Source organism: Acomys russatus, chromosome 20 (genome assembly GCF_903995435.1).
Source record: "Acomys russatus chromosome 20, mAcoRus1.1, whole genome shotgun sequence".
Classification (NCBI taxonomy): Eukaryota; Metazoa; Chordata; class Mammalia; order Rodentia; family Muridae; genus Acomys; species Acomys russatus.
This window is the reverse complement of record NC_067156.1, coordinates 23750931-23767222: the sequence shown is the minus strand read 5'-3', so window position 1 is coordinate 23767222 and position 16292 is coordinate 23750931. Positions and strand designations below refer to the sequence as shown.

Here is a 16292-nt window from a genome sequence, read left to right as displayed (position 1 = left end):
AAAAATTGAATAGAGTTAACAATATTCTTAAAACCTTTAGGGTCAGTGAGATAGCTCAGTGAGTAAAGACGCTTGCCACCAAGCTTAGATTCCATCTACAGAGCCCAGATAGTGATGGAAATATTGACTGCTCCAGGTGGCCCTCAGCCTCCACAAGCACACTGTAGTATGCATGCACACATACAAACAAATAAATGAAAAAAATTAAAGTCTGTGGTCTGCTGGGACAAAATACTGTGTCTGAATTGAATCACTCTATGGAAAATGTCATACAGTCATACAGTCATAGCAAGAAAACAACTGGATCCTAAACCTCTTTCAGTATCATAGAGTAATAAACAAGTAAATGACACAACCAAGCACAATGTGCTTCTACTCATGTGAGCATAGTCACAGAAAACAGACTACAAAATATTTTACATTTGTGTATGTCTGTCTGTGTGTGTGTGTGTGTGTGTGTGTGTGTGTGTGTGTGTGTGTGTGTGTGTGTGTACACTGTATGTATGATGGAGCGCTCAGAAGTCACAAGATGGCATTGGATGCCCTGAAACTGGAGTTACAGAAAGTTGTGAGCCACTATTCGGGTGCCAGGAATTGAATCAGAATCCTCTGGAAGAGCAGCCAGTGCTCTTAAGTGTCAAACTAGCTTTCTGGTCACAAATATATTTTTAATCTCTTAGTTACAAAATTATAGGTTATTTTTCTTTTTTGCTCTTAGTATCAAAATGTACTCGCTGCAAATAAATAATAGTATTTTTGTTGGTGTTGCTTTGTTTTTTGAAACGTAAACTTCAGGGGTTTTTTTGTTTGTTTGTTTTATTTTGTTTTTTGTTTTTCAAGGCAGGGTTTCTCTGTGTAGCCTTGTCTGTCCTGGACTAACTTTGTAGGCCTCGAACTCACAATGATCCGCCTGCCTCTAACTACTGAGTGCTGAGATTAAAGGTGTGTACCACCACGCCTGGCAAAATTCTATTTCTTTTTTAAGGATTTATTTATTTATCTTTATGTGCACTAATTGGTGTTTTGCCTGCATGGGTGTCTGTGTGAGAGTGTTGGATCCCCTGGAACCAGAGTTACACACAGTTGTGAACTGCCACGTGGGTGCTGGGGATTGAGCCTGGGGACCTCTGGAAGAGCAGCCTGTGCTCTTAACCATAACCACTAAGCCATTTCTCCAGCCTTATCATTTAAAATTCTTCTGCCCAGGTTTGGTGGCACACACCTGTAATCTAACCTTTCTGGAGGCAGCAGCAGTTCAAGCTGGAGGCTGGTCTGGGCTCCATGAGAGTCTTTATTCCTACCTAAATGCACACTAGTACAGGGGGTAAGGGGAGACAGACAGACAGACAGACAGAAGGCCTTTATTAAACCTAGACATGCTGGCATATTACTATAATGTCTATATGCAGAAAGCTGAGCAAAAGTCACAGATTCAGTGCCAAGCTGAGCTACATGGTAAGACTTGGCTTCCTCCCAGCTCCCCACTAAGAACCATCTTTCCCCACCTCTACCCCATTTTTCTACCCAGAGCAGCAGTTAACAAACATTACAGAAAGTACAGGAGCAGCACTACACCTAAGAGTTTAACATCACAGACTGAACATCTGAAGAGGAAGAATTTCAGAAGAGAAAGAAGGAAGCAAGGAAGTCAATCACTCTGCGATAACCCAGACTCCGCTTCTACCTTGTATTCGCTGAAGAGTATCTATGTAGCAAACCCTGGGCCCGTGGATATACCACAGCTACAGACACAAGACAAGATTCCAGGAAATCTCTGGCAAGTGCTTTTCACAACACTTTATCTTTTGAGAGTCAGCCCAACCCCATCAAGTTATTTAAATCTGAACCCACAGAGCCTAGCAAACCTCTCAATCTACCCTCCCTCCTACCCCCTGGTGGCACAGAAAGAAGCTTTGCATTTTCCACTTTTTATAGTTGACAGAATATTTCTTTAAATTAAAATAGAGCACCACACATATTCCTGTTCTCATTTTCCTTTCTAATTCAAGTGTGCCCTGCTGCTATTCAGAAACACTCCAAAGAGAGACACTTGCTTCCTGATTACGCATTCAAATAAATGCACAACATGCATTTCAACCTGGTATCACTTTCTTTAAGAAATGAACTAGTAGAAACCAAGTTACTGCAACATCACGCATAAAGCCACCCCAACGCCAATGTTAACGCCTAAATTAAGCTGGGTATGGTGGTGCATACTTGTAAAGCACTTAGAAAGCTTAGGTAGGAGGACTGGGGCAAGTTTTAGGCCAGCCTGGGCTACAGGGTGGGAGTCTGTCTCCAAAACAGAAAGCCAAGCCAGTTTAGTGGTGCATTCCTATACTCTTAGCACTATGGAGACAGAGGCTGTAGGTTCAAGAGTTTGAGGTCATCCTCAGCTAAACAGCCTATTATTGGAGGCTGGTCTTGGTAGCATGAAATCCCATCTCAAATTTTTAAAAAGAAGTCAACAAACTGGCTTGGCAGGTAACAGCTGGCTTGGCAGGTAACAGCTGGCTTGGTAGGTAACAGGGGTACTTACCATAAAGGTGGGTAACCTGAATTCTCTCCCAGACCCAACAGAGTAAGGAGAAAAAACTAACTACCACAAGTTGTCCTCTGATTCCCAAGTGGCATATGGCATAGCACACAAATGTACATATATGTATACACATACAATAAACATGCTAAAAAGCAAAAGAATGTTTAAAACAAAAGAATACTTGAATAATTTCCTCTGCTATGTTGTACAAATATGTTAAGACAGTAATATTACCTGCTGTAACTTAAAAGCATTATCTCAGTGGCTGTTATTTTTGAGTTTAACAAGACAGATCTTTAAAAGAAGAACAATTTAAAATGGTAAGAAACATTAGAATTTAATGATTTCGCCCTTCTTTTCTCACTTACAAGCTGGCTGCATTAGTACCCGAATCTCTCTCTCTCTCTCTCTCTCTGCAGAGCAGCATATGCTCAGGCATGGGCACTGATCCAGGAGCAGACAGCATCTCTGACACATCCCAAATCAAACAAAGTACAGCCTCAACCCTAGAGACTGACAGTTTGAGACAGACAGACAACCTAAGACACAAAGTTCCCAGGTGACAACCAGTTAGTTAATCATTTTCCAGAATTTATATTTTGCTTCCTCTTCTCGACTAAGATGAAGAGCAGGAGAAGAATTAAGGGATGAGACTGGAGGCTTGGGGTAAGCAAGAATATTTTCTTTTTTTACTTAATCGTAGGACTCGGGAACATATGAAGGGCAGGAAACAGATGTACTTCTAACAGATAAGGATATAAAAAGTCCAATGAAGATAGACATACAAATGGAGAAGGGGGAACTGGACAATTTTACTCGTGTGGCAAAGAGGAAAAGGTGAAAAGCAAGCTCAAAGTAAGACTCTCAGAAAACTCAGCTGACTTACTGGGCCTGAGGAAGAAAGCTGGGGCACAAATCTAAAACACAGGTGCCTTGACCTTCCTCTTCTTCCAAATGCTGGGTGTGTTCATGCCCTTCCATGAGCATCATTAACAAATCTTGAAACGCATGCTCAGCATTCCAAAGTAGAAACACTTGTCAATTGTTTCCTATCAAAGAGCCTGTATGAATCAAGCCCACAACCTCCACCTGACTAAAAGACTCACACAAATTGCCTCAGCTATTTTGTCTCTACATCTGATTTCAACAAATTCAGACTTCATTCTGGCTCGTCTACCTCTCAAGCCCAGCTTAAAGCCGTCACCAACAGTCATTCCATCTTGTGCCTTTTAACACCCACCATCCAGGTGCTTACACAGATGTAAGTAACATCACTCTGATACTGTCAACATCTGCACTGGACACAGAGCCAATTTTCACTCCCTTTACTGTGACTTTAATCAGCTGCCAGTAGTAAAAAGAAATAAATAAATAAGTCTATATACCTCAAAAAACTGACAGCTTGTTCTCAATATCCCTTTTGTCGGCAATGAAATACATCAATTAAAATCCCCTTGCCAAGATTAACAATTTTTTTTTCCTGAAGTACTCATCACCTAGCAGACATGAAGACTGAAACTCAGTACCCAGAACTTACAGGCCTCAGCAGAGATAAGGATCCTAAGCGCCCACTGGCTTGCTGTACTTGCTGGATGGGCAAACTCTGGATTCAGAAAGAAACCCTGCCTCAATTGGAAAGTAATCAAGAATGACATCCACTGCCAACCTTGAGCTTTCCACACAGTGCACACACAGAGAGACATAGAGACACAGACAGACAGACAGACAGACAGACAGACACACACACACACACACACACACACACACACACACACACACACCCTCCACACAAACCAACTTAACTGTAAAAAGGAAGAGGCCGCCATGCTCCCCACCTTACTACACAATGGCTAAGATAATGTTTTGATTACTTTCAAGACGGGCACAGTGGCGCACACTTTTAATCCCAGCACTCAGGAGGCAAAAGCAGGTGGGTCTCTGTGAGTTTGAGGGCAGCCTGGTCTACAAAGTAAGTCCAGGACAGCCAAGGCTACCCAAAGAAACCCTGTCTCAAAAAAACAAAAACAAAAAGCATTAAAAAGCTTTTCACCCTCTGTGGAATGCTAACACCAGTTTTACATGATTATGAAATTGTGTGTTTGCAAGTTTACTTTAAAATAACTGAAGATAACAAAGTCATTACAGAAGTTCACAAAGCAACTGTGCTTACAAAAGTCGAGATTTGATAGAATGTTTCTTGCTCTGAAATTAATAATGTTTTACATAAGAGGAGCTCAAAAGACTAAAACAGTGGTATATGGCTGCCATGTCACAATTCAGGAGATAGTGGAAAAGAACCAAGAATTTAAGCCAGAGCCAGCTATATTATGAGTTCAAAGCCAGCCCGAGCTAACAAGACCTGTCTCAGGAAAGGAGAGAGGGAGAAAAGGAAGAAAAGGAGGGAGGGAGGGGAGGGAAGAAGGAGGGAGGGAGGGGGGAGGGAAGGAAGGAGGGAGGAAAGGAGGGAGGGAGGGAAGGAAGGAGGGACTTATTTAAAAATTGATACTTAGAATAAAGCAATTGTGAAGCTGGAGAGGGCTCAATGGTTAAGAGCTCTGGCTGTTCTTCCAGAGGACCCAGGTTCCAGGGGATCCAACACCCTCACAGACATACATGCAGGCAAAACAATGCACATAAAATAAAATTTCATTTAATTTTTTTTTAAAAGGAAGCATCGAACAATTTTAGTTGCTTTCAGTAAATCGAAATTGTAGCTCTACAATGCATGGCATTATTACCAAAGTTTATCTAAAATGGAATACTGACCCAAATGCCAGAGTTTAAGAAGTTCCCCCAAAATCTTAAGATAATTACTATTTAAATGCAAATAGATATGATGAGGGGACACTGGGAGCCAAATATTAAAGCATTCTCTTTATATTTTCTAGACAACATTACTTACTAAACAAACTCTCCTCACCTTCTAGTCATTTAAAGGAGCTGTTTGAGGGTCACACTACTGTTTTCTTTGATGCTGGAGAAAAAGCTGAATTAGGCTACCATGATGTTCACCAGTACATGCTAAGAAGTAGCTGACTGTGGTTGATAATAACAGTCACAAAGTCATTATCGGTAAAGCATGGTGGTGCACACCTTTAAACCCAAGGCTCAGAAGGGTGAGGGAAGATGATCAGGAATTCAAGATCAAATTCACATACATATAAATTCAAGGCCAGCCTAGTCCCTAATTCAAAACTAAAAGTGTTTGCAGAACAATCCTGATAATCTGAATTCAATCCTCTGACGCTACCTGGAAGGAAAGAACTGGCTCCTGAAAATTCTGTCCTGTTCTCCAAAAGTAGATGCAAATGTGCACACTCTCCCTCTCTCTCCTCCCCCAACACACAAAATTTAAAAAACAAAAAACTGGTAGAATTTTAATTAATAAGAAAAGCAAAGGCATCAACAAAAGAAAGCTAATGTTTATAGATAACCAATGCTGCCTTAAGTACTCACACGCACTATGATATTTCAGATGTAACAGTAAAAAATTTCAACATCTACCACCACTAAAGAGTGTAAATTTCCCCTGCTGCTAATCAAACTCGGGATCCTATGCATGCTAAGAAAATACTTAATTAGTAAGCTACATCCCTGCTCCAGTAGAACAATTTTTAATATACCTCTATCATTTACTTATGTGTGTGTGTGCCGCATGTGAGCATTCCCATGGAGGCCAGAACTGGGTGTGGGATCCCTTGGAGCTGGAGTTACACACGTGTGAGCTGCTCACTGTAGGTGCTATTAAGCAACTTTGGGTCTCTGGAATCGCAGCAAATGTTGTTAACCCCTAAGTCTTCTCTCTGGCTCCAGAGCAATGTTTTTAAAGGAAACATTTTAAACTTACAAAAGAAAAACTACCAGCACTTGGGAGGCAGAGGCAGGCAGATCTCTGTGAGTTCGAGGCCAGCCTAGTCTACACAAAGAGAGTCCAGGACAGTCAAGGCTCTGTTTCACAGTGAAACCCTGTCTCAAAAAAACAAAAAACAAAAGGAAAAACTATCTAATGAGACTATCCTAGCATTTATCAGAATAACATTTTTTTTCCCTGCAGAACATCATTTTATGGAGTGTACATTATCCTCTATAAACTCTCCCCCAGTGTCTTGTGTCAGGCAAAAATGTATTCAGATTTATTTTATTGTCCTCTGCCAACAGAAACCTATTCCAGACTGAGCATGAGTCAAGTTGGGCTAGTTATAGAAATTGAGGAAGAAAAGGCTTTCTGATGATGACCTAACTAGGACGACGATCTAATTGTGGGCATCCTGTCCAGTACATGTACACAACGCACATGAAAAAGGAAGCAAATCAAATTACCAAAACTGGAAGGTAAGAGAACTCTATGCTTAAGTTCCTGAATCTTTGACCAATACCTATAGTTTTTTCTACACCTGGCATCCCAAGCCACTCTCTAAAATAGCACCCTAAGCCAAGAGCACAATTCCAGGTATTTGAGAGGCTGAAGGGAAGTTCAAGGCCAGTGTAGGCCTAAAAACAAAACAAAACCAAACAACTCACAGGAAATAATAATTTTCTAAACCTTTTTTGGGGAAGGATGTTTTCTGGGATCAAACCCAGGACCTTGTGCGTGCTTAGCAGCTGCTCTACCATGTGAGCCAAGCCCCAGACATTCTCCTAACCTCTCCTGTCCGCAGTGCTCCATGAACGTTTTCCTACAGTAAGAGCCCTCACCATTCCTCGGGCCTGACCTGCATGTCCTCCTGCTTCCCTGGGTGACATCCTCCCCTTCTCCTCCATTTCAAGATCCAATGGACCTTCTAACACATTAATAAAGACTTCTAACCTGGTGCTCGTCTTCTTACCATTCTGTCTGTATTCGTGCTATTTATGTTTCATGCCCATGTGTCCTGATTATAAATTCTACAACAAAACCGACAAAATCAGGCTATGTGCTTGTGGTTGTTGGAATGAGAATGGCCTTCATAGGCTCATATCTGTGAATGTTTGCCCCGCCCCCCCGTTGGTGGGGAGGATTAGGTGTGGATGAGGTGCGGCCCTGAGGATGGGCTCTGAGGTTTCAAAAGCCCACAGGCTCCCCAGCATCTCTCTTCACTGTGTGTGTGAGCTCTCCTGCTCTAGCACCATTCCTGCCTGCTCCCATGCTCCCCACCGTGACCGTCATGAACTCTAACTAACCCTCGGAAACTCTAAGTCCCAGTAAACTCTCCCTTCTGTAACTTGTCTTGGTCGTGGTGTCTGCAATAGAAAAGCAACTCAGGAACTACTAGCAGAGTGTCTTCCCCATCTGAGGAGCACACGTAATTAACTAGCTGGCACCGTTCTGTTTTTTTTCCCAACATACATTCTTCCTTGAAAATTCACTTTTACCTAATCATATGCTTATTTGAACCCTCTTCCATTTTCTTTCTCGTTTTTGTTGGTGTCATTCACTCCACCCCACCCCCCCCCCCCCCCCCCCCAAAAGAGTCTTATTCTGTAGTCCACGCTAGCTATTCAGCCTCTTTAATGAGCCAAATGTTGGAAGCCATGCAGAATTACATAAAGGTGTGCCTCTGTTTCTTTGAGTCCTCACTCAGACACGCACACGAACAGCAGGCAAGTTGCCAGTATTAGAGCAAGTCTCTACTATCAGCTTTTCAAAGCCAACTGCTTGATTATAGACCAATATTACAAAATCTATTGTTTTAGCTTAGTTCTCTCTCTTTTACATGTAATTTATTTTTATTTTATATCCATTGATGTTTGCCTGCATGTATGTCTGTGTAAAGGTGTCAGAAGCCCTGAAACTAGAGTTACAGACAGGTGTGAGCTTCCATGTAGGTGCTAGGAATTAAGCCCAGCCAGTGGTCTAACCACTGCGCCATCCCTCCACCCCACCCTCCTCCACCTCATCCACCACTCCCACTGTAGCCCAGGTTCTACTGTCAACCTTCCTGCCCAGGCTTTCTAGTAGGTACGATTACAGCCATGGCCCACAACAACCATCAAGTAAAATCCTATTCCAATATGCGTGTAACAGTTAAGTATCTTGGCTGTTAACTTCTTCAGATTTAGAGCTATTACGGGAACAAATTCTGAGCATGTCTATGTGAGATTCCCTAGATTGTGTTAACTGAGAAAGACCTATTCCTAAATGTGGACAATACCATCTAATGGCTGGGGTACTGGACTGAATAAAAAGGAGAAAACAAGCTCAGCTCAAGTATTCATAATAACTCTCAGCTTCCTGGCTGGAGGTGACCAGATACCTCCTGTTGCTGTCCCATACCTTCCTCACCATGCTAGAAAGTATGTACCCCTGCAACCTCAAGCCAAAATGTTGCATTTGTCAGGTTTATTCTTAGAGCAATGAGACAAAGAAACTAATACAGGAACTTTTCCCCATCTCCTCCCTTCCAATTTACATCACTGGTTGTTTTTTAAATCTCCCCTTTTCATTTGTCCATTAGCCAGCTAAGTGCTTTGTCTAGTTGGAACTCTTATTATTCAAGGACTTATAAAACACATTTAAGATACCCAGAGGCAGCCCCCCCCCCCCCCCCGTGAACTATTGAAATCCATATGCATGGGCCAGGCATGATGGCACACATTTATGATCCAAACATTTAGGAAACAGGCAAAATGATCCAGTGTCCAAGGCATGCCCGAGCTAGGTAGCAAAACCCTATCTTTAAATTAAGTTGAAAAAAACATTTTTTAAGCTATCATGTGCAAAAGACATTAGTGACTTACGATTAGTACAAGGTATCTTTGAGGGTTACAGAAATGCTCTGGACTTAAAGGACAGCAACCATGCTAAACAACACTATGAATATACTAAACCCACTGAAGTGATGAGTCTTATACTGTGTACACTCATCAGCTTTTTATGATTCTTCACCTACATCGAAGTATTCATATTTGCTAATGAGAAGTACACTATACCTAAATTTTGAGAAAGTAACTTTTCTTTCTACACTGTACTCTTTAGGAAATAGCTAATTATCCTAAAACATGTACCTATCAGACCAGGTACCACATTAGGGACTACAGAGAAAGACCACCAAACTACAATATAAACTGACTTACTAGAGACTGGAAAGGGAAGGGCAATCCATTTAATTATTACTATGATAAGAATTAGAAAGAAAACACTTGCCAGGCACACTTGTAATCCCTAACATTCAGGGAGTCAGAGGCAAATTGCTGTGAGTTCAAGGCCAGCCTGGTCTATAAAGCTTGTCTCAAAAAACAAAAACAAAAACAAAAAACAAAAAACAAAAAAACCACTTAAAACTAAGATTGACCTAATCAAGCATTGAGTACATGGGTGAGTGTCCCCTACACAAGAGAAGCACCAAGATGCTTCAGCCTGTATAAGGCTTAGCACCCAGTTTAAATAGACTGCTGTTATAATGTAACCCTACACCATAGGAATTTAGATGCTGTGAAATTGACAACTGGCTCCCATTTGCCATGGGTGGCTCATTTTATTACCCTGAAGGAAAACAGACCTGAGTTTTACCAATATGGATGTTCCTAATACACTTACAGCACTACGGTGGTGTTTTTAAGGTACCCAAATTTTCATACATGTTACTCATGTAAAGAAGTAACACAAAAAGAAAATTATGCTATAAAACTACGCATTAATTATGGATGCATAAAAAGCACAGGGCACACACAAACAAACCCCAAATACAGAAGGTCTGACTTGGAACTCAAAAGTATTACAAATATATAAACCAATACTTCTTTGAACACAGCAAGCTTGTATTTTTAACAGCGTAGGAAATCTTAGATTAGGAATTAGCAAACTGTATTCTGTATGTCACAACAGCATACCCCCTGCTTTTATAAAGCTTTATCAGATCACACCCTGCACACTTGTGTGTATGCTCTCCATAGCTGTTCTCCAAACTCAATGGTTTTAACAGAGACTCTGTGACCAGTAAAACTAGAGTACCCAGCCCTTTACCAAAAGGAAACTAGAAACTCATCTCATCAGAAATAGTCTGCACTGACATGAGCAAGCACATCTACACTCGCTTTATGAACCAGGTGTTTCCATAGATTCCAACTGGGCATTTCCTTAGAAATTATTTAATACTCTCGTAAAACAAGTCAGGTCAGGGCTTAGGACGACTAAAGACCTTCTAGAGAAAAGAATTCATATTTTTGTATGCTGACGAATAAATTATTCAAAAAATAATGGTAGCTTCAACAGAGCATTTATGATCCTTTGAGGTTAGTTGGGAGTACTATCTTCTGAATCTGGAATGTAAATGGACTATGTTTCCAAAGTGTTTCATTCATATGCTTGGCCAAAGTATGCTGCTGGCTATTAGCAACAGACTTTCCTTCCTTGCTACACAACTTCCAAAGTGTTCTAACAGCACAGCAGCCAACTTGCCCCTGGTGAGTAACCCATGAGAAAAAGCCAGCAAGGGCCAGAGATGGCTCAGTGAGTAAAGGTACTTTCTGCCATGCCAATCAAACGAGTTCAATCCCTGGGACACACGTGGTTTTTTTTGTTTGTTTGTTTGTTTGTTTGTTTTAAGTATTTTACTCCCACAGTTATTTTCTGCCTTCTACACACTGTGGCACACATGAGTCGAAATACAAACACATACATGCATATAAATAAACTTAATTTTTAAATTTTACTGAAGTTCTAGGAAAACCCGTCTCTCTTCATATAAAAAGCAATTATTGACCTACCTTGTTTTCGGACATCTTCTACAGCAGCTACAAGCTCCTCCTTGAGAAATTGACTCTCTTTTGCAATTTTATCCCCCTTTTCCAAGAAATTCTCAGTTGCTTGTTCAACAGAGGCTGCTAAAACATGAGCCTTCTTAGAACGGCCTCTCTTTTTATTAGAGGGCCCTTTACTATTGGTGTTTACCAGGGTCGTCACCTAAAAGTTTAAAAAATATATATAATCATTTAAAATGAAAAACAGAGGACTAATATCTTTAAAGACAACAGTCTAAACTCATAAGTAAGTAAGGCACTTAAGAGATCTTGCTAAGCCTGGCATGGTGATACACACCTTTAATACCAGCACTTGGGAGGCAGAGGCAGGTGGATCACTGTGAGTTCAAGGCCAGCCTGGTCTACAAAGTGAGTCCAGGACAGGCAAGACTACACAGAGAAATCCTGCCTCAAAAAACAAAAACAAAGAGAGGGAGAGAGATCTTGCTAAGCATGAAATAGCATAATTCTTTCTAGATCTGACAATAGAAAAATTAAGCTATATTTAGTTTCCAAAATAATTTGTTTCTTAAGGTGAAAGATAAGAAATGTAATGCAGCCAGCCGGCATGGTGGTACACACCTTTAATCCCAGCACTTGGGAAGCAGAGGCAAGCGGATTGCTGCGAGTTCAAGGCCAGCCTGGTCTACAAAGTGAGCCCAGGACAGCCAAGGCTAACACAGAGAGACCCTGTCTTGAAAAAACAAAAGACAAAACAAAACAAAAAATATAATGCATATTTTAATTTCTTAGATAATTATTAGGCTTTTATAGTGACTGCAGACTAAAACTATATATAGTGATAAGTGAGATGCTTTTTTTTTTTAAGTCAAGGAATTCCAGAAACAGCTGACAATGAATTTAGCTTTACCAGAAGGCTACATTTTGTCATTGTTACCAGTCTACAAAATCTTTTAAGATAATGTTTTACTTCTGGAGTCTGTTCAGGTTTATTAGCATAAATCTTAGCATTAATAAGTAAAGGTCCTTAATAAAAAAAGAAAAATTGCCTATAGAAGCCTATTGTGATGATGCTTACAGTTCCAGAACATTAACCATCATTAATAAATTAATATACCAGATGATCTGTAGGTTGAAGATGACTAAAAATTTGTTATAGTATAAATCTGCCAAACACAAGACTTGTATAGTGGGTTCAAGAAAGCAAATATCCCACCAAACCCCCACACATCTACATATAGACATATAAAATAATTATTTATGACTTGGAAGGCAAGTATTTTTAAAGATAACAAATGTCATTCTTGTTTTCTCTCTGCTTTCATATATAAATATACACATATCTTAACTATGCCAAGAGTAAAAATATATAGCTGCTAAATTAATAAATGTCACCACATAATGACGCACACATTTGTAATAGGATACACCACACCTGCTGACTAATCCTATGCAGTCAAAGGCGCACTGAGCTGAGTGAGGAACCTGAAACATCAAGTCCTACTGTCCTTGATTTCCTCTCTAATGGAGAGTGAAGTTATCTACAAAGCACAGATATTTGGAAATCTGTACTATATATAATGCCAATAACCTTCACTATCAGCAGTAAGACTTTAGAAAATTGTAGCTGCTGTAGTCTAAAGAATTAACTAAAGCCAGGTATGGTGTCACATGGCTTTCACCCAAGAAGCATTCAAGATTTGGAGACGGAGATCAAGTAACTTCAAGTCCAGCCTCATCTTCCTAAGGAGGCTGAGGGCAGCCTTGGTGCTATAAAACCCTGTCTCAACTACAATGACACAAAGAATTAAATAAATATATGTACCAATATTCAATTAGTAGTGAAACCAAATCATCTACATACTGTCAGTCTAGCTAAAACTCAACTAGCTCAAGTTAAGACTCTGAGCTAAATAACCTTGGTCGTGAGGAGTTTGTTAGCCGGGCCTATCACTAAAGGTCAGAACTATGCATTTGCGACTGCAGATGCTTACCTGTGTAACAAGAGGCTCCAACAGTCTTTCAACAGCCAGAGTCCTGATCTCTAGACTTTTGGGGTCCCATTTGAAGTTTATATTGCCTGTGTGGACAGCAGTCATTTCTAAGAGAGAAACAATCAGCCAGAGTCAGGCAAACATCAAACAGAAACATGGAAATGCATCAGATCTAGAACTAGAATACAGACGATTGTAAACCACCATATAGGTGCTAAGCATGGAACCATGCTTGGCAAGAGCAGTATGTGCTCTTAAACACTGAGCCCCACTTTGAATATTTAACCTGAGTGCAATGACATGCAGGTGAATCCTATTTCATCCCATGGATCTCTTTAGCAGTTTCACAGAATCTATATACCACAAAAATATAATGTGAGCCACTTATTCACCTTTTCTAGTAGCCACAGTGAAAATATAAAAGGCTAGATTTTAATAATATACTTTTTTAACCCAACATATCCAAAATATTCCAATATATAATCAATATTTTTAAACTGGAGATATTTTATGTAGGCAACAAATGCTCAAAATATAGTATGTATTACTTTACTCTTATGAAATAATTCAAGAAGAGACTTGATGTCCTATGAAAGAGACTTGATACCCTATGAGCATATACGGGGGGAGGAGGTCCCCCTCAGTCACAGTCATAGGGGAGGGGAGTAAGGGGAAAATGGGAGGGAGGGAGGGAGGAATAGGAGGATACAGGGATGGGATAACCATTGAGATGTAATATGAATAAACTACTAAAATATATTTTTTTAAAAAACTCAATTCAGACAAGCCATAGTAAGTGTTCAGTAGCCTCATGTAGCTAAGCTGGCACACAGATAACGAGCCGTGATAACCACGTCCAAGTGATGCAGGCGTGCACGTTGTCTTTTTAAGTCATGCCCTACCATTACTACAACTATGAAAGCACCTATTCCTACTGACTGAAAGTTAGACAGGATGAAAACTGTAGCCTTACCCATATTAATGACAAAAGCAAAGGATAAATTTCTGTAAGTGGGCACTGAAAACAAAGACAAAATTTTTCCAATACAAATTTACTACAGATTAAGAAATCTCAATCTTAGCCAAGCATGGTGGCACACGCCTTTAATCCCAGCACTCGGAGGCAGAGGCAAATGGATCACTGTGAGTTCGAGGTCAGCCTGGTCTACAAAGCGGGTCCAGGACAGGCAAGGCTACACAGAGACACCCTGTCTCAAAAATCCAAAACAAAAAACCCTCAATCTTGGTGCGGGAAAGACAGCTCAGAGGTTAAGAGCAGTGGCTGCTCTTCCAAAGGTCGTGAGTTCAATTCCCAGCAACCACATGGTGGCTCACAACCATCTATAATGAGATCTGGTACTCTCTTCTGGTGTACATGCCGGCAAAACACTGTGTATATATGATAAATAAATAAATCTTAGAAAGAAAGAAAGAAAGAAAGAAAGAAAGAAAGAAAGAAAGAAAGAAAGAAAGAAAGAAAGAAAGAAGCCAACCTCGATATGGCTGGTGAGATGACTCTGGTTTAAGAGCACTGGCTGCTCTTGCAGAGGACCCGGGTTCAATTCCCAGTACTCACATGATAGCTCACAATGGTCTGTAACTACAGTTCCAGGGGAATCTGACACCCTCACACAGGCATACATACAGGCAAATCCAATGTACACAAATGGCTCAGTGGTTAAGAGCGCTTGCTGCTCTTCCAGAGGACCCGGGTTCAGTTCCCAGCAACCACATGGCAGCTCACACCTGTCTGTAACTTCAGTTCCAGGGGATCTGACACCATCACACATATATACAAGCAGGCAAAACACCAATGCATATTTTTTTAATTTAAAAATAAATTAATTTTTAAAAAGAAAAAGAAAGAAATCTCAAGCCATACAGGAGTTGTGGCACACACCTTTATTCCCAGCACTCAGGGAGGCAGAGGCAGGCAGATCCCTTTGAGTTCAAGACTGATCTACAAAGCAAGTCGAAGACAACGAAGGCTGCACAGAGAAACCCTGTCTCAAAAAAACCAAAAAAACAAAAAAGGAGGAGGAGGGAGGGAGGGAGGGAGGGAGGGAATCTCAATTCACTAATGAAATGGCTTAGCAGTTAAAAGCACTGGCTGCTCTTCCAAAGATCCCGGATTTGGTTCACAGAACCCATACGCCAGTTCCAAGCCACCTGCAACTCCAGCTCTAGCCGATCTGTTTCCCTTGTCTGGCTTCAATGGTCACTAGGCACACACGTGGAACACATACATACATTCAGGCAAACAATTCATACACATAGAATGAAAACAAATAAATCTTTCAAAAAAGGTAAAGAAACTTCACTCTAAACTGAATTTCAAGTTTATAAATAAAGGACATGCAGAAGTGTATTAAAGCATGACTCTAAGAAAATAGACCCTGGTTTAAAAAAATTAACTGGGGGGCTGGAGAGATGGCTCAGCGGTTAAGAGCACTGGCTGCTCTTCCAGAGGTCCTGAGTTCAAGTCCCAGCAACTACATGGTGGCTCACAACCATCTATAATGAGATCTGATGCCCTCTTCTGGCGTGCAGGCATACATACAGGCAGATTTTTTTTTTTTTAAATTAATTGGGTGTAGTGGTGTGTGCCTGTTTGCTCAAGTACACAGTAAACTGAGGCAGAAGGACTTCAGATTAACTGAGCATGTGATGATTCACACCTGCAACCCTAGCACTCAGAAAGCTGGGGCCAAAGAACTGATGTAAACGTATGGGCAACTTTGGCTACACTTGAGACTATGTCTCATCAAAGGAAAAAAAAAAACAAAAAAAAAAACGTGCAAGGGCAGTCTAAGAGATGGCTGGCTCAGCAGATATCCCAGAACCCTAATAAAGACAGGCAAGTGCCTACTCCAAAACTGTCTTCTGCATGGAATGTACATGCACATAACTATCATATAAACAAATTTTTAAATTAAAAGTTTTATATAAGGTAAATATAACTAGGTGTGGTGTAGCGTGCCTATAATCCCAAACCCTCAGAATGATTCAGGGGCATATGGTGTGAGTTGGAAGCCAGTCTGAGCTATAGAATGAGGCCCTATCACCCAAAAGGGGGGGAA

The 16292-nt window shown here is 40.7% G+C and overlaps 1 protein-coding gene across 1 annotated transcript in view; it reads right to left on the bottom strand.

The window, feature by feature from the left end:
- Positions 1-16292, bottom strand: part of Ctnna1 (catenin alpha 1) — a 122651-nt gene that overhangs the window by 83632 nt on the left and 22727 nt on the right. The window contains exons 2-3 of the mRNA XM_051163268.1: positions 13213-13319; positions 11225-11420 (exon numbers count right to left, since the gene is read on the bottom strand). Of these exons, the coding sequence (XP_051019225.1) occupies positions 11225-11420; positions 13213-13317 (301 nt within the window). The 5' untranslated portion in view covers positions 13318-13319. The remainder of the gene's footprint in view (positions 1-11224; positions 11421-13212; positions 13320-16292) is intronic.